This window comes from Perca flavescens, chromosome 11, assembly GCF_004354835.1.
Source record: "Perca flavescens isolate YP-PL-M2 chromosome 11, PFLA_1.0, whole genome shotgun sequence".
Lineage (NCBI taxonomy): Eukaryota > Metazoa > Chordata > Actinopteri > Perciformes > Percidae > Perca > Perca flavescens.
Window position 1 is genome coordinate 12,166,049 of NC_041341.1, and position 19,569 is coordinate 12,185,617.

At 38.5% G+C, this 19,569-nt stretch overlaps 1 protein-coding gene and 1 long non-coding RNA gene across 4 annotated transcripts in view; one reads left to right on the top strand and one right to left on the bottom strand.

Annotated features, from left to right (window-relative positions):
• Positions 1 to 19,132, bottom strand: part of LOC114563794 (interleukin-1 receptor type 1) — a 28,991-nt gene extending 9,859 nt beyond the window's left edge. The window contains exons 1-8 of one of the 2 annotated variants that reach the window (XM_028590671.1): positions 18,970 to 19,131; positions 15,055 to 15,215; positions 5,171 to 5,248; positions 4,462 to 4,714; positions 3,632 to 3,824; positions 1,848 to 2,016; positions 1,521 to 1,583; positions 173 to 308 (exon numbers count right to left, since the gene is read on the bottom strand). In XM_028590671.1, the coding sequence (XP_028446472.1) occupies positions 173 to 308; positions 1,521 to 1,583; positions 1,848 to 2,016; positions 3,632 to 3,824; positions 4,462 to 4,714; positions 5,171 to 5,248; positions 15,055 to 15,079 (917 nt within the window). In that variant the 5' untranslated portion in view covers positions 15,080 to 15,215; positions 18,970 to 19,131. Of the gene's footprint in view, positions 1 to 172; positions 309 to 1,520; positions 1,584 to 1,847; positions 2,017 to 3,631; positions 3,825 to 4,461; positions 4,715 to 5,170; positions 5,249 to 15,054; positions 15,216 to 18,969 lie in introns of both variants that reach the window. The other variant, XM_028590672.1, reaches the window with a different exon arrangement.
• LOC114563798 (uncharacterized) overlaps positions 1 to 19,569 on the top strand; it is a 74,814-nt gene that overhangs the window by 19,739 nt on the left and 35,506 nt on the right. The gene's annotated exons all lie outside the window — the stretch shown is intronic.

Genomic DNA, 19,569 nt, shown 5'->3' on the forward strand with positions numbered 1-19,569 from the left:
GGTGATGAACATCTTTGTACAAACAAAACATACAGTGATTTCTGCAGTGTTATACAGTAGCTTATAATTAGAAATATGAAATGTCTGAACACGGGCACCTCATAAACTTTCATAGATCTTCTCACTTGTTGTAACACAAAAGCAGTAGATACAAAAATAAAAGGGTGCTGACCTTAGATTTGACGTGGAGACACGGTCAGAGGGTTTGGTATCGAAAATGTAATGGTCTCTGACCGACCAAGCGATCGCAACTGAGGGCCTCCCGACACCTGGCACAAATACCAGGCACCGCTTGCTGAAATGGGACCCTAAACACATAGACAAACAATAACACAAATTATATTCAACAGAACTATTTCTCTCTCTCTCTCTCTCTCTCTCTCTCTCTCTCTATATATATATATATATATATATATATATATATATATATATATATATATATATATATATATATACCTACCTAAATTTAAAGTTTTTAAATATTTTCCAAATCGTGTTTCTCAAACAGACTAGTCTGGCTCAATGGATGTTCATTGCTGGGAGGAAGCCTGACATCTGGCGCGTCTCTCACGGATTTGCGAGGGCACTGGTGACGCATGGTGGGTTTAGCACCCCCCAGGACTGTGTGAATGTTTTAAAGAAAAACAAACGAGCCTGACCGTTCCCAAAACCTATTTTGGCAGCTTGTAACCGGGATCTAGCCTTCTAGCCTTCATGACCAAAGGTGAGGGTAGGAAGGAAAATTGACTGGTAGATCAAGAGCTTTGCCTTCCAGCTCAGCTCTCTTTTCGCCACAATAGTGCGGTAAAGCGAATGCAATAGTGCCCCCACTCCATTGTTCCCTCACTCGCAATAAAGACCTGAGATAATTTAACTCCTTCGCTTGTTAAGTAAGTGAGTGAGTGAGTGCACCTTTTACAGACAGGGTCACAAAGTGCTTTACAATGTGCATAGACAATAAAAACATAATAGGCAAGCAATTCGCTATACAAAGTAATCTACCCGAAATGTGCACTAGTTAGTGCTGGGTATTGGTACCGGTTCCTGAAGGATTCTTTGTTTGATACCAATTTTAAGAAAACAATTTTAACAAAAAGACATAACAACACTACACATTGCGGCACAAATCCTTTGTTTTTACAGCTCCTACTACATGAGCCCCGTCTCTGTAGTTTGTCCTGCATTTCATGTTCAGCTAAAATACAATGAATTGCTTGTTGAATTTAAAACAAAAAGGAAATAATTTCCAACTTTCTTTTATTAAACAAATTGAACATTGAATTGAATTGAATATAAAGGCTCTAGTAGAAAAAGAATGACCGTTACATTTTAAAGTTTTCTGCTGATATTTTCTTTCAACTAACAACAAATGTACACTTGTGATATATGTCGCAGCGTTTCGCGGTATGGTTATTGCGCCAGTGGATATGACTATAATTAAATATATGTTGTGCAGCCCTAGTTTAAACAATAGACGTTAAACTGCAAAATACTGTAATAAGTTGAAGACAAGGACTCACCCATCTGTGCCTTGATTATTTCATTAGCCGGTTCGCGCACTTGTGGAGGCATAGAGTAACTATCTGAAAAGACGGACAAAATGAAATACAGTAACAGAGGTTGAGGATGTATAATCACGAAAATATACTGTATATGGAATGATACCAAAGAGTTCCTAGCTCTTTTGCAGCCTACCCCCCCCCCTTTTCACTAGTGTTGTATTGGTGATTTAGAAAAGTGCATTCCACTGTAGCAATATAAAATGAATCATGTAAATGAATCATGTTGTAGACGAACAGCATAAAAGTCCCTCTCTCGCACAGTCAAGTACTGATGTTTGTTCTAACCTGAGACCGTTGTTTCAATGGTCTCTGACACTGATCCCGTAATACCACCGAGAGTAAAGCTCAGAGAACAGGTATACAATTCGTTTTCATCTTCCACCCTTTCAATTTTCAGTATGGTCTTATCCATGTAGGTGAACTTGTCTGGCCCATCCACGATGAGGTCACAACCCTAGATGAGGAAAGGAAACATAAAAGTCAAGCTTTTTACGACAATACGTAAAAACTACTTTTTAATGAGGGTATACAGCCATGTGGTTAACAGAGTAGCGTGGTAATAAGAGTTGGGGGAGTCTGGAGATAGTTTTATTTTATTTTTTTCTATTATAATTGTGTTTTTAAAATGTTGTAAGTGCTACAACAGTCATGTTATTTCATCCAAAAGATAAACAATAAATAGCCTAGATCAAAATGTGTTTCTATGAGCTGCAGCCTCGTGATCGCTTAGCGGCTCATTGGTTCTGGACCTATGTATCTGACCGGACTGCAGAGTGTGGTGCACGTGAAGTGGCAGGTGCAGCAAAGGTGTAGTCAGAGAATGTCTAATAAGGGGAGAACTTCCACTCTCGGGAAAATTCCGGGTGGGTACAAAGGGGCTAATAGGGAGGGAACAGGCTCTCCATAGACAGGCTCTGGTGTTGTGGTGAGTGGAGCCAGAGCCTGTCTATGGAGAGCCTGTTCACTCCCTATCTCACTCCCTATTAGCCCCATTGTACCAACCCGGAATTTTCCCGAGAGTGGAAGTTCTCCCCTTATTAGACATTCTCTGGTGGAGCCCAGTAAACTTCCGTGGCCTGTCTCATTGCACACGACGCAAGTCAAGTTTCAATCGTAAATAAGAAACCTCGTATATGGATTTACGGCAAAATGAGATTCTGTGGCACCGAATCCATTGTGTGTTGTTTGTGGTGAAATCAAAATCAAGCAATGAAGCCGTCAAAACTTGGCACGGAGTTTTTTTTGCAAGAAAAAAACGTGAGTTGGACGTTCAGCGGCAAGTTTTGATATCTTCTATCTGCTATCTGTTCTTGTGGCTGCCAAGCAGCCCCTGGGGTCTCAATGATATGGATATCGGACTGTAAGTTGTTTTTCATTTATATTTGTGAAGCGGTCCTTTTTTTTTATTTCGTTTTATCATATCCTGGAATTTGTGTACGTTGTTTTGGATGCATATATGTTGTTTTATCGAAGCCCAGGAAGGAAGAGCTTGTCTTGTGCACCGCTAAAACTACAGTAATATCAACTAGAAAATTCCACAAGAAATGTTGTCGTCTGTAATCGCCAGAAGAACTAAGTAGCATGACAAGGAATAGCCAGCACACTGAACAGACAATGAGCATGCCGACACCTACAGAAAATTAAACTTTAAAGGACATTTCCAAAAAAGAGCTAGTTGAAATAGTGCCAGTAGATACAGTAGTAGTAGTAGTAGTAGTAGTAGTAGTAGTAGTAGTAGTAAAATAAAATAATTCCCTCAATCCTTTTTATTAAGGTAAATAGGAATATATTTTAGTAGTCACAGTAGAATACACATTTTTAATTTGCACCAATGTTGTATCATATATCTACTAGATAGAGTGAATTACTTTACTTCATTTAAGCCCCTTCAAAAATGTCTTATCATTGAGTATTTGGTGTGCAATCCCTATTTAAGACAATTGGACAGTTGTCTCAAGATTGTTCTGCCTGTATAGATCTGGTCCAGCAAAACTGCACTACAACATCTGGAGTAAGGTTAATAAATATTTTATGTCAGTAGCAGTGCTCATCAATCACCCATAACTCACTCTGTACCACTTGATGGAGGAAGTGATGTTGTAGCTGTCCAGTTTAGAGATGTAGTCCTTCAGAGGACAGCTCACTTTGTCAGTGACTCCCAATGTAAGTGTTTGAAAGGCTTTCTTTGGTCTTCTACACTGTCCAGCAATGGGCAGATCAACTACCAGCTTGATCCCCTGCCTGTAGCACCGAGAGGGAGTTCTGTTGAAAATTAAGAAGAAAATTAACTTCTTTTTCTTCAGATATTTTTTTTGTTCATGTTTAGCAATGAGTAGCTGAATAACACGTTGAATAAAACACCACAAGATGAAGTGGTGATAAGCACATACGTGATAAGCTGTATGTTATTTTTTTGTTTGCATCTGCTGTAATTATTTTAACACTAGCTTCAGAGATATCTAAAGAAAATGTTATACTACATTAGGGCTGGGCGATATGGAGAAAATCAGATATCACGATATTCTTGACCAAATACCTCTATCAATATTGCGGCGATATTCTAGGGTTGACAATTGGTGCTCTAACAAAATATCTTCACACTTAGATTTTAGATAAATAATCATCAGTAATGTGGATATAATGTCTAAGTGTGGAAAAGGCAAATAATAGAACAGTTACAACAGTTTGGTAAGTTCTGAAAAGTACATCACTTCACTGTAATGCAGCCTTTAAAACCAGGAAAAGACAACACTTATGTCCTATCACCATATTACGATATCAAAAATCTAAGACAACAGTAATTTTTACAGTATTGACAGACCCACAAACGCATAAGAACACATTTTCTACTGGTTCTCTCCTTTACCTTCTATTGATATTTCAATTGATGCTACTGTACCTTAGTATAGAAACATATTCTGCAGTATCGTCCACCGTTACGTTAAGAAACCACAGAGTCTCCCTGTGCACCAGGATTCGACCGGTCTGGTTTCTCATTTCTCGGCCGGTCTTTAAGTTGTACCAGGTGATGTTGTAAGGGACCGTTGTGAAGTTGAAGGTGTCTGAAGACACCAGAGTGCTATTCAGCATAGCCATATCCCCGGGAACAGAGTAAACGCTCTCAAACGTTCTGTTGTAGTAGGTACAATTCTCTGCAACACACACATCAGTGGAGAATGGATTCATTATTTATTCAGCAAGTCAACGCTGCACAGTTCACTTCACCCTCCCAAAACCTGAAACAATTGAAACTTAATTTGTAATGTGCAATTATGGTTACAAATCATTTCTAAAGCCGTATTGATGCTTCATGAAGATTTAAAGTTTATAGGTTGTTCAGGTTCTAATCCCCGCTAAGTTTCTGTCCTGGATTAGAGCCAGCAACCTTTTACATCTCGCATAAATCAGAAACACTGGGAACTGACAAAACACATGTCACTGCAGTTACATCAGTTGCCATTGGAGGGCGATACAATGCTTCTCCACAGACTGGAGGCAGATGTTAGAGTTAGACCTGGCAAAAACATATGAAATGTATGCACAGTATGTAGGTAGTCTCAGAGCTATAGTAGTGTTTATGTTAAAGAATACAATGTGACTCAGCTCACCCAGTTTAAATCCTGTACAGATCCCATTTAGCCAGAGGAAAAACAGAAGGCTCCCCACTGTTGAACGCTGGCCCATAACTAAAAAAAAAAAAAAACCACACATACAAACAACAGTTGGACATGAATGTATACAACAAGGTGGGATAAAATTGCTACTGAAGAAAAAGCTACAACAGACTGCAATCGTGACAATCGGACAACAAAAACTCACTAGAACACTAATGTGCAGTGACACTGACAGGTCACAAGAAGCTTCAAAATACAGCAATAAACAGCAAAAACAGTTTTCGTTCTCCTTTATGCCAAGCTTAATAGTTTTTCAAAAGTTATGTCTGTCTCTTCATCTCTCTGCTTCTCCCCTCCCCTCTTTCCCGCCCTCCCTCTACCTCTTTCTCCTGCAGACATGGATGACAAATTTGGTATTTGAGGAGTCATTTCTTCAGAAACCTTTTCCAAAACGTGGAATGCGTAACACTTTGGAACTAGAACGAGGCCCAGCATTCCTAAACACTGCTTTAACCATGTTAACTCTCTTACTCAGCCTTGCCTGTAAATCTCTACAGTACTCCCTCAAGGGAAATTTGTGTCCTGTTTGTCTCAAACTTGTACAACTACTACCGTCACTGTGCTGGTTGGAGTCAGAATGTTGTGTTTGGGTGTTTTTTATATTTTAAGTTTCTTTTGGTCTCCAGTCCGGTTACCTTTCTTTTTTATTTATTTTTTTATTGGGTGGCTCCATTGTAATTGGCAGCACCAGTCACATGGACACTGTTTTAACACCCGTATGACTTTTTCCTGATGTAAACGCATGTCATTTTTGATGTAGTTGGATAAACAAGGTGTAAGTCAAAGCAAATTTTGGTTTGAGGAATTTGTTAATTTCGGTAACTTGAGGTGTAAAAACTGAAAGGCAACCACACTGCTGAGGTTAGGGTTAATTCATCACCTATGCCAACCTGTGCACAGCACCGTCACTATAAGAGCTAGGAATCTTTTGAAGTTTTTGGTATGTTACTATTTTTCAGTTCCAAAAAGCTACAAGTATTATATACCTACCCCTCCTTCTGGTACCAAATAGCAATATAAAGGGAGCTAAAAGTTCGAGAAAGGATGCTAGTCAAATCAAAAAAGTAAATGACCATATTAAGAAAAGTGCCACAGGAACTTTTAACTCCTTCAACAGAAAAAGCTAAAATTTCATGGTGAGCTCTCCATAGAAAACTGTTGTTATTGGGATTGCCTAATAACAACTAGTCACTATTGGTTGTTTTTGTAAATGACCAGTACCAGCCAAGCACTTTAACCAGCTCTGTATGTCATCTGGATGGACTGTAATTAAAGTATGTGACTAAAGCTGAAAACACTGACACTGTCACTGACGTATGTGGGTGTGGACTGACTCAGTTAAACAGAACTCCAGAGTTTTTCACTTGATAGGCGACCCAAATAGGCTTGAGAATAGTTAGACTTAATTTAGAAGTAGTCAATGTTGAACAGACCCAACCAGAACACCTGCGGGATGGTAATGCATGATGATTTGTAATGTTTTAATAAAAATAAAAAAAAACTTGTGTGTTGAGAAATTTCTGAATTGGTATAGGTTTGATTTTTTGCTAGTCTCGATTTGCCAGATCATCCTGCACACGCTACGGAGTAGAGTCTGGCTAGTCCACACAGTGTTCTGGGATGGCAGAAAAACGTGCCCTGGTTTATTGGCATTTCTTTAAACCAATCACAATCACACGGAGACGCTGCAAAATAGCGGGAAGGAACGATAGATACACATTGTAACTCCAGATTCTATGGGTATAGGCATAGCCTTCTAAGAACTGTTGCTATTGGGTTTATCCCTCGCGCATGCGCATTCGTGAAGATTTCTTTTGCGCCCTTGTGCCCTGCACGGGCCTCTCTTATGTCCGCAGTGACTGTATATTACAGCTACAAGAACAGAGATCTGCTCCCAACATCAGCATTTTTCTTGCCAATGTTAGTGAAGCAGGTGGCCTGGATCTTAGGGCTACGCCTATTCTCACAGAATATAAAGTTACAATACGTAACTATCGTTCTATTTCATCTAGGTTGTACGTTGTGAGGCCCTGCCTCATGGATTCTGAAGGTGCTCCATAATTAAGATTAAAATCCTCATTAATTAATTCAAATCACATTCCTCACGGGCACTCTGGTGCAGGAGGATGAAGACATGGCATACCACATCCAATAGCGCATCACGTGCAGTTAGTTGCGGATAAGACGAGTGAATCATGGAGACACATCACGCAATGAAAGCGGATGAAAAACGGCACGGAAATGCCCCAGGACACAAGTTGATGTCGCGATGACGATACAAAAATAATATATTGTGCAGCCCTAAATATAAACCACAATATCTGTATTTGCTTTCTTAAAAAAATAAACTGTGGTCATGGCCCTACATCATCTAGGTGAATCAAACTGCACAATCATAACATACGGTTAACCTACATGGCTAAGGGCAAGTGTGCAACAACAACGGCAGCTGTTGTATTGTGTTCAAGCTTGGTGTTAAACCACATTGAGATAGCCTAGTCTTAATCAGATAGCAACTGATCTAATCTAACCACATCTTGCAGCACGTGCATGCACAATACTAAAATCAGTCATCGGCATTTCCCTACAAGTAGCTCTTAACTGATCTATATTCAGCAGCAGTGCTAGTGCTTTGCTGGCAGTATTGGTAATTCTACAAATTGAATATCATAGCACAGGTGTGTAGCTACTGTAGGGTGTCTGTATTTTTAAAATACTGAGCATCGCCAGGGACGGCTATCTAAACATTGCTTTGCCATATCAAAGATCTATTGTTACAAACTCATCTTGTGTAGTCCCGCATTTTTCAAACCCATAGAGCCTTTTTCAAATTGAAAGATACAAGATGCGTAAAGCTGAAGTTGGGGAAATCTAGAATCTTTCAGTTTCACAGAATACTGCAGACATTACATCCTAGCCTTTTGCTCAGTATGTAGGCATCATATAGCTTTAATGAATTGTTGTAACTGATGATGATGATGATGATGATGATGATGATAATAATAATAATAATGTGTATATTTTTCTGATTTAATAATTCAGGAGATATTTAATGGGAAAAATTAGGTGTAAGAGGTATAACCCTGTTTGAGAATTTTTTTCATGCTAAATAAGTGTTTTTATAGGAAACATCAAAAACTGGATGCTGAGAAAAAATTGTAAAACAGTAAACTGTGAAGATACTAAATTCTCATAGAATCAATTTGCAGCTATTGGTTGAAGATAATGATATGGGCCCTCTCTTGGCAACAAGTAGAGCAGTTTGTGTGCGGTAAACAGAGTGCTAAGACAAAAAGAAGACTTTACAAGAAAACGGCAGCAAAAAAATGTGTGATACTGCAGTTGGGAGAAAACTATACCACAGAAACATTTTTCCTACCACAGTATCTGTACTTCTCCATTTAACTACAGGAAGACGTGCTACTGAAGAGACACAGAGGTTCACTGGCGGTTTAGCAGGCTGCAGTGAATATGAAGTGCTGCACTGCTGTGGTTAGACTTTGATTACCAACTTTTCCACTTTCAGATACTGTCAGTCAAAGGACAGATTCAACTGACATTGCCCTAAAAATTGTAATCTTAGGCCCTTTAGTTCAGTTCATTTTGTCCAGGCTAAAACAATGTTGCATTTTAGTTCTGGTCCAGTACTGTATCACACAAGCTTCTTTACAAACAAGTAAATATGAAGTTATATAGACTGACGGGTTACTTATTGGTTTGACTGTCATCTTACATCTTCAGGACCCATATCTACTATAAAAATATTATGTCTCAGTCTATAAAAAGGTCAAGCTGATGTCTTTAAATTGTCTAAAACCCAGCAATTTCACAATCTAAATGATATAAACAGGGAAAACCATACAACGCTACAATAGCTGGAACCAGCAAATGTTTGACCGTTGTCTTGATAAACACTTTACAAGATTCATTGTTTATTAAAAATAGTTGCCACTTATTTTCTTGACTAATCAAATAATTGACTAGTGGTTTCTAAGTCTTACCAATGGAATATAACAAACAAAAAACAAAGAAAGCATTTGAACTGGTTGAGAAATGTTTTACCTTGCTTGGTGTATAGCCCCAGGAATACTAAAGTGGATAATCCAAGACAGCGTTCTTTAAGTTAAAAATAGTTAGGTTAAAATATGTATTCAAACAGTTGCATGTTGTAGCTTTAAAAGCTGGATGATAAGCGTTTCTTGTCAAAGCACATTACCAAATAGCACTTGCGTATGGATGTAGTTAGGGCATCTAGAGTCTAAGAACACATAGTTTTACTCTGGGACAAGCCTAGGCAAAGGGGAACGTGGGAAGAGCTCAGCCGGTTCAGCAGGCCGTGGTAACCGAGACATGGGAGTAACACATGGGAGGGCAGGCTGAAGTGAACGGAACTGACTGAGTCACATGCAGAAGAAAAACGTTTGGCATGTGCTTTCCTTCGCTATTGGAAGCCTAAAGGTGTTGGTGGCTGGTTGTGTAATGCATTGAGCAGTGAGTCAGACAGTGTTGTGTTTTATAGCCCTTTTGTTTTCCAATGGTCGGGTGACAGATAACACATTTTTGTTTTTACTTTAATCTCATTTCATTCAGTATCACACTTTCGCACTTTGTAAAATGACTGGATGCCACTTGTGGCTACAAGCAGCTAGTCATCTTTAATATTTCTCTTACTTCTGAACATCTTAACTTCACCCCCATGTATTACTGGTAAACTACTCAGCACTTAACTGCAGACACCAGCTAATGGAAATATGGCTTCCTGGCAGGAAACGGTTAAAAAGAGAAGAGGTTGGCCCTGCCAAGATTGTAGTGGTGTTGATATAGTGTCTTTTTATATCCATGTCTGCTTTTTAAACCTTGAGGCTACCAACACTGACATTGCTGCTTCAACATGAAGATTCAGGTTGCAGTTGTGTACATACAGTTATTGTAAGAAAACAAGGCCATCACGTAAAAGAAGAACTTGCATTAGAGATGCACCGATAGACCAGCCATTGACCGGAATTTGCCGGTTTTCACGTGCTCAGTCATGACAGGCGACCGGCAGGTCAGTCTGACATATGCCAATTTCATGCCGGTAAATACTACAATTAACTGACAACATAAGTTATATGAGTTTCAGTTCTCAAGGACACGCACACACACGGACGCGACAGCACCGTCTTTTTCCTTTCTCTCAACTTTTCCACCATGTGTCGCGCGTACCCACTCACGGTGTGAAACGCGTGTCCCCGCTATTCTCGCACATGTAGGGAACCTCGTGAATGCAACATGTCAGCTGTTTGGAAATTCTTCAGCGTGTGTGCAGAAGATAACAAGTTTGCAATATGCAACACCTGCAAGGAAAAAGTAGGGCGTGGAGGGACGACACCAAAAACCCAAATAGCATTCTTTTAGTTGGATATTAGATGTGAAAAAAAGGAAATGTTTCTAACATTGCACTTTAGATGTGTGTGAATTTCCCACACCAAGAGTAATTTATACAGTTCTATTTTATAGTGATCCATTATCTGTTCAAAAAATGTCCTATGTTCTGTGCAAAATGTTCTATTAAAGAAAAAAGAGAAAATATTTGTGTGTGCTGTAAAGTGGTTAGAAAAAATGAAATCCGGATTGGCTAAAATCGGTATTGGCTGGCATAACTCAAAGAAAATCGGAATCGGCCTAGAAAGTTGTAATTGGTGCATCTTTAACTTGCATCCTTTATCAGCTTTTAATCTGTACTGACTGGATCCTCTAAAGGACCTGGCCCATGAAGATGTCCCGTCCTCCCCCCATTATTATTATTAAAAAAGTTGCTCTAAAACCGTTCAGTGTTCAACAAGCTAAGGGCTGCTTTGGTTAGGGGTGTGTTGTTTTAGGTACTGAACACATAAATATGATTCAGGTGGGCCGGTTTGAGTATTAGATTTGTAAGTCTGAAGGCTTATCCTATTTGATTGGCCAATGCAGTGTGTGTCGCTGCATGATGTCACATTGCCCTGTTGATTGGTTTATTGGTTGATTGCGCCCTTGTCTTGATTCTGGAAGTAGAAGCACCATACATATTTCCCATCGATAATGTTGCGTGATTTACAGTGAAATTAAACTTTTTTAAAGGTTGAACCATCAGTATAAAAAAAATTTGCATTTGTGTTAAAAATATAATTTATTAAAGTCTGGATTTAAAGTATTTATTGAGATTGGACCAGTTTTGTGAGCATGTTTAATCCATTTAATCTAGAAATGTAGTCTTCAGAGGATCCAGCCTCTGGAATGGGATACAGGTATTATGAGCCACAGTGTCAGATTTGGAGAAAACTCTGCTGGAATCTTGTAAAGCACAAAACAAGAAGAAGAATGCTGTTCTTTCAGACCAATCAATGGACTTCTGTTTTCTGTTGGCAGCAGATGGTGGAAAGAGTGAGAGGCTGTTAATATCATTACTTAGTCCCTCCAAAATAACGTGATTATGCGATCGCATGATTCAATGCATAATCAGCCAAAGTCCACATATTCATGCGGTGGCCGCATTTTTTCAAATATGCCGCACTTTTCGCATAAATTGCTGATTTCCATGCAAAAAATGCGGTGCTTGCATGATTTCATAATCCCCGCATTTTCGTTGTAAAAAAGTCACATATCTTAGCAGAAAGTTGAAAAAAATGTTGCGTTTAAAAAAAGCAGGGTGTTGGAGGAATCACTTTTTCTTCTTTTTCATCAAACCGCAATTTTTGCAAGTTCCCGCAATTTCATCGCATAAAATTGCATAAATATCCCGCATATTCCATTGCATTTTTTAAGAAAACGTGCCGCATAATCAAGGATTTTTGCCCGCAACAATCACAAAAAAACTCTTGTTATTAAAGCAATAACTGCTCTCCAAATTTGATATACTTAGGATTAAGATGACACTGGTGATGTAAACCAAGACCTAAGTCAGTGTGGAGAATGCTTGCATAGCAGAAACCAGATAAGCACTTTTGGGAAATGGCCCTTACTCACAGAACACATTTGTGCAATGTTTGCTGTCACTTACCGCAAACTGACAGAAAGGAACAAGTGTCCATTTGTTTCTGTTTGCATTTGGTTAAGTGCGTTGGCTGACAAATCTGCTCAGTTTTGCGAACTTTGTCCATCTGTTTGTGGGACAGTGGTTGTAACACAGACGGAATGACCACAGGTTCAAGGTCCTAACTACATAAACGCCTACAGAACCGATGAACGCTTGAAAAACAACATGAAGTCAGGGTTTTTATCGTCAACCTCGTGTAATGTTGGCAATATAGTATACAAGTAAAGAATATGTGAATGCTGCTTTTACTGTCACTGTAGATGGGTAATGTAATAACAGTTTGCTTTATATTTGCACTGTTTTCATACTCGGATTAATGTGATAATGTATACTTGCAAATCCTCACACCTTAAGGTTAAACTGGAAAGAAACAAAGAAAAAAAAATTTGAAGTAGGGTGCAACCGTAGCAGTGATTTGGTCTGTGGTTGAATGCAGCCCACTGAGCTGTTAGTCCTGGTATGAGTCACCATAAACTGCAGCAAAAAGCACTTTAACCTGCTGTTCTTCTAAAAAGTTCACACTGAACAAGTAACAAATGTGCAAGAGTGGACAACATTACAACAACAGTCTGAAACGCTAAAAGATATTTTAATAACACTGGTATTCTTGCAACTAACCGTTATTTTCATTGTTTAATCTGCTGTTTATTTTCTTAAATAATTGAGTTACTGTTTTGTCTATTAAATGTCAGAAAATAGTGGAAAATGTGCATTGCAATTTCTCAGATATTCTCTTGATATAATTTTTTTAACCAAAAGTCCAAAAAGATATTCTGTTCAGTATCTCATGATAAAGAAAATCTGCAGATTTCTGAGGCTGAAATCAGACAGTTTGGCGTTTTAGTTTAAAAAATGACAAAAAATGTATTGATTACAAAAATTGCAGATTCATTTGAATAGTCAATTTGACTGATTAATCCACCAATAGTTTCAGCTCTAAATGACATAAAACATAATGCAAAAGTAAGGTCAGGTCAAGTTTCTATTACTTCCTTTTGAAAACTAATTAAACAGTCTAAATTGGACTTTGGATATGAAGACTTTAGTGATCCAGCTCTGTTCTCAGGTCTGTTCTTCCATCATCATTTGGGTCCTCTCTAGGGATCAGTTTGCTCTGTCTAGAGTTGATTTTGTGTCAGCTTTCTTGTGGCCCCATCTGGATTCAAACTCAACTGAATTTGGTTTTGGGACTGATTATAAACTAGTGTCAAAGTTAGGGCTGGTTTCTCAAAAGTACATTAAAGATCCTTCAAATGCTTTTGGAAAACAGGGCCCATGTCAGCTACGGGACTGTAATATTCTCATGTTCCTAGAGTGATGGAGAAGTGCTAAGCATAGCAAAAAAAACATGTTTTTCATAAGGGGATGAGGATATGATCCCAAATGATGATGGAGAATTGAAACCCAGAACCTCTATGAATGTCCTCAATGTAAGCTGTAATACAAGCAACAACTTGTTCAGATGATTGACACACCCTGTATGCCAGCGTACCAGTAGCACAATGGGTCAGAGCCAAAGCTGTGTTATTAGAGCACATAACTCATTATTTGCAAGGACTTGCAATGAATTTCACTTTATATTGATCTACATGTTATTTTGCATTGCAGTTAATGTGACTTGACTATGTTAAACATCAGGTCATGATTTCTTTCTCTTTGTTGAAAGAAAACATGCTGGCCTCTGGAGGAAGACTTTATATCTGATTCTCATGTTCAGTTTATTTTTAACCATGTCTGAGATATTAAAACTTGAAATTAAAGTTGCAGTATCATCGGGCAGCGGAAAGTTTGACATACAGCAGTAAATACTACTCTGCTGGAATTATTGGGGACAAAACAACGTGGGAATATTCCAATATCAATGACAGATTTCAGCCTCTAAGTGAGGAAGTGATAAAACCCTATCAAGGGAAGCTTGAATTAGGATTGATGGGAGAGTTGAAGCCATTTAGCCTGTGCATTATCATACCCCATGACTCATTTATCGCTAAAAAGGGAAGACCATAGGAGTCTCAGCAGAGCCTGAGAATATGACCAGCATAACCAAATTTGATGTTTCACACTGAAGACAATGCGGTTGTTGGTGTGAGAGAAAGTACATTTTTCCCAGTAACGAACATGTTTGTTCTTTTTGGTTTTGTGGTGAGATGCTCTACAAGACTGCTGCAAGCTTTATTCCCCTCTGCTTTTTCTACTGTGCTTCTTTTTTTTTTTTTTTTTTTTTTTTTATAAACCACACTAAACTAAATAAGATCTGGTAACGGTGGCGCAGCAGCATGCGTTTACAACATGCTGTAGTGGGTTGCATTTCCAACTCAAAAGGCTGTATAAATTAGCAGCAATGATAATCAGCCAAGTTTTCTGACCCGTCAAACCAATTAAACCCACATTGAACAACCATCCGAAATGCACCTAAATTAACGTTGAATATTGAAGTTTTGTATTTTGGTTTTCAAATATGATTTCAATGCCATGCCACTGATTTGAGGTACATTTCCGATGGTTTAATAGGAGAAAAAGAGCATCAATATTGCTATCTATCAGTAGCTTAAAATTAGTTATCTTTATTGGATAGCAGGTGCCTCTAACACAGTGTAAAAGGAAGTGTGACTCCTTTGTGGTTGGAATTACAACACACTTCTCTAATCTGAACCGATCTGAGACATGTTTTATTTGGCTTCATTGGCATAGTTATGACAAAAGTAAGAAATTGGAAAGAAAAAAAAATTTCTAAAAGAAAAGTAAGCTAGATATATTGACTCACCTCGGAGAAAGTGACACAGAGGCATCGAACAAACGAAGGAAGGATGAGAGAGTTTACATGGAACCGCAGTACTAACAGAGGAAACCTCAGCTGTGACCCTCGCGTGCAGAGTGGAATCTCGACCATGCAGCTCAGCCAATGAGTCAATAGCTCTGTCCCACCTCCATTTGACAAAAGCACAAACAACACAAAGAGAAGGAAGGGTGTTTGGGTCGCACCTCTCAACTGTCTGTTCACCTTCTTTTGTATTTCAACACACTGTTAAACCATCAGCAAAACCTTCCCCTAACCAAAATAACTTTTACCCTCACCCTAACCTCAATGCCAATATTGTACACGCTACCCATAAAAAAAGCTTAGTCACAAAACAACACAGTTCTCAGTGCAGTTTAATTTACTTAATGACATGTTTCTAGAAATTTAGAAATGTTTAGTAATGTTAAGAAAAATAAGGCTTTTCATAGAATATAACTGAAAAGTTGTGATTTTCATTTTCTATCTCAACCACTGCAAAAATACATTTCTCTGATATTTAAAAGGGCAACACCACCTAAATTAAGAATTCCAATATGTTCTTATCATGGCCTAAGAAAGTTCATTCAATATTTTTTTTTTTTTAAGATTATTTTTTGGACATGTTTCAGCCTTTGTTTCAATAGGACAGCAGAAGACATGAAAGGGCAGAGAGAGGGGGAATGACATGCAGCAAAGGGCTGCAAGTCAGAGTCAAACTCTATATATGGGCACCCGCTTTACCAACTGAGCTATCCGGGTACTCATCATGAGCTAATCTCTGTCATAGTCAGAAACCAGAGAAGTAAATCTCACTAAAAAGTCTGGAGCTGCTCCATAGACAATGAATAGGAAACTGATTTTGTGGACCCACAGAATTTTTTAAATATTTTTTTTATCAGACCCAAATGAGCTTTATTCTATTGTCGTGTTCTCTCATCTGAAACCGAACATGTTCCCATATACTCATTCCTGTGGGTGCTCTGTCTCATCTATAACATATTTCTCAATTCATGATCTATGGAGCAGTTTAGACTTGATACTAGACAAATTTACATTTTAGCACTTTAATTTTGACTTTGGGAGAGAATTCTTCAAGTTTACTAGTATGTTTGGACTGTCTTTGACCATAGGAATAACATGTATGAATTTTAAACAACAAAGATTTCAACAACATCCACAGTTATGTGAAAATGGGGCTTTGAGTTTAAAATTTAAAGAATGAATCTTCTAAATATATATATATATATATATATATATATATATATATATATATATATATATATATATATATATATATATATATTAGAAGTTGTGTCCAAGAGTTTGGACACACCTCATTCAATGCGTTTTTTTTTATTTTCATGACTATTTACATTGTAGATTCTCACTGAAGGCATCAAAACTATGAATGAACACATATGGACTTATGTACATAACAAAAAAGTGTGAAATAACTGAAAACATGTCTTATATTTTAGATTCCTCAAAGTAGCCACCCTTTGCTTTTTTGATAGCGCTGCAAACCCTTGGTGTTCTCTCAATGAGCTTCATGAGGTAGTCACCTGAAATGGTTTTCACTTCACAGGTGTGCCTTGTCAGGGTTAATTAGTGGAATTTTTTCCCTTATTAATGGGGTTGGGACCATCAGTTGTGTTGTGCAGAAGTCAGGTTGATACACAGCCGACAGCCCTATTGGACAACTGGAATTCATATTATGGCAAGAACCAATCAGCTAAGTAAAGATAAACGAGTGGCCATCATTACTTTAACAAATGAAGGTCAGTCAGTCTGGAAAATTGCGAAAACTTTGAATGTGTCCCCAAGTGCAGTCGCAAAAACCATCAAGCGCTACAACGAAATTGGCTCACATGAGGACCGCCCCAGGAAAGGAAGACCAAGAGTCACCTCTGCTGCTGAGGATAAGGTCATCTGAGTCACCAGCCTCAGAAATCGCAAGTTAACAACAGCTGAGATTAGAGACCAGATGAATGCCACACAGAGTTCTAGCAGCAGACACATCTCTAGAACAACTGTTAAGAGGAGACTGATCGAATCAGGCCTTCATGGTCAAATAACTGATAGGAAACCACTGCTAAGGAGAGGCAACAAGCAGAAGAGATTTGTTTGGGCCAAGAAACACAAGGAATGGACATTAGACCAGTGGAAATCTGTGCTTTGGTCTGATGAGTCAAAATTTGAGATCTTTGGTTCCAACCGCCGTGTCCTTGTGCGACGCAGAAAAGGTGAACGGATGGATTCTACATGCCTGGTTCCCACCGTGAAGCATGGAGGAGGAGGTGTGATGGACTTTTTTGTTAAGTACATAATTCCATATGTGTTCATTCATAGTTTTGATGCCTTCAGTGAGAACATCTACAATGTAAATAGTCATGAAAATAAAGGAAACGCATTGAATGAGAAGGTGTGTCCAAACTTTTGGCCTGTACTGTATATATGTAGCATTACATCTATCTAAGTGTTGGTTCCCATCATTTTAATGTTAAGCCTACCCAGGGCAATTCTTGCAAAAAAACCACCGTAAAAGCAAAGTGTGTGGTCTTGCAGAGGCATAAAGCCACTCCTGGGCTTCCCCGCTGGATAGAGGAATCCCCAGAAGACACAGGCATTTATTCAACTACAGAATGAGTTAGTCACCATCAACCACAATCCCTGAGTTAATGTCACTTTGTCAAACAGGATGCTTTTGCGGAGAACGTGAACTACATTCATAGCCACAATGTAGCAGTTAGTAATGTCTGGAAGTGCGTTCTAAGTGTTTCGACCACACTTTTTTCCCTACAGCTCATCAGAACTTCTGTGTTGTCATTGTGTTTCATTATTAGGATACGGAGTGCAATCTTAGTTGTTTGCTAAATGATACCTTTCCTTTCCCTTTATCTTTTGACTCTGTGGATAACTGTATGTACAATTCATTATACTACCATTACAAGTTTATTAAACTATTTTTATAATGTAAAGCGACTATTTTAATTGTTGAATTATCTGCCGATTTCTTTTTTTAATTAGTTGATCAAGTGTAACAGAATAGCGAAAAATCCCTCAATCCAAAATGCTTCAGTTTACAGGACTAGAAAAAACTTAAAATCCTCACATTTGACAACCCACAACCAAATCATTTTCTTTGCATTTTGCTTTTAAAAAATGACCAATGATTACTTGATTATCAACAGATTATTTTCTGTCGATCGATTTATTGCTTAATCAACTGATTATTTCAGCTCAAGTAAGAACATACTGTTGCTCATTTCTCATTTTAACACTTATTTTAACAAGCAAATTTGCATGAACTTTTGGAGTCAAAAGTTGAAATAAGCATTAATCTAATAGCTGATCAAAAGCAAATTAAATGGAGGTTTTGACCACTAGTTATGCTATCGGGCAGTGTTATGATGATCACGTTCTGGTTATGTTTGCATTTTGTGCTCTACTAGCATGTGCACAAGGACGTATATGTGCACATGTGGGTGACTCAATATGACAATGCACGCGTAAACTTGAGGTTGACGTCCTATAAAGAGGCCTGCTAGCAGTTGGGAAACGGCACACGGGAACTTCTTGGGTATGCAGCAGCTGCAATGTTCATTCATGGACAAACTGTAACCTACAGTGTACATTTACTGCCACTAGACAACTCTGCTCCCATTGCCAAGGCTTTGAACTTGGACGGAACCAGTACAGACATTCGCTTCAGTGTCCCGTGAACACTGTCGGCACATATGCATGACGCTGACTTGAGGTTGTTTGATGGTGGATAATTGTGGGGAAAAACAATGTGGTCAAAAAATCCACTTTGAATCGGTTAGGTTACTGAAAAGTTACGTTAGTCCACCTTTTCATTCCACCCCTGAAAGAACACATTAACATAGTGTTAATACTCACCAGGCTGTTATTTTAGTCCTTCTGTAAAGGCAACAGCCTCCTCAGGTCACATGAAAATCCTGTAAAAACATCGTTAAAAAAAAAAAGCTCAGTCGTGTTCTCTTCAGCTTTGACTTCCTCTTTTGACAAGACTTCAGCACATGTTGCAATTTCCTTTTCAGGGATCTTTTGAAAGCCAGCGTGTGTCCTAATCTCTTGAGCAATAAGTGGGAGGAGAGCTGCCCGGATCCTGATGTTCAAATGATTCATACCATACACAGATCTCCTACACTGCTAAGAGCATTTGCTTCGTTTAGAGGACACAAATTAATTCATATGACATACAATTTCTTCTGTGTCCACACTGTTCTGTCAGATTAATCCTTTCCAGCACTAATTATCCCAGTTTGAAAAGTGCAGCTATCACTGGCACTTATGGTTTACTCTATGTTGTGTTGTCATAGGAGGCTCCATTTAAAACACTGTCATGCTGAGACCTCTTGTGGCTGCACAGGGAATCAACTTGAGATCAATACCTGCATATGAACTGATCAAACTATGCTTAACCAAAAACAAACACTTATAACTTAGACTTGAATGAATGAATACCAATGTAAGTTA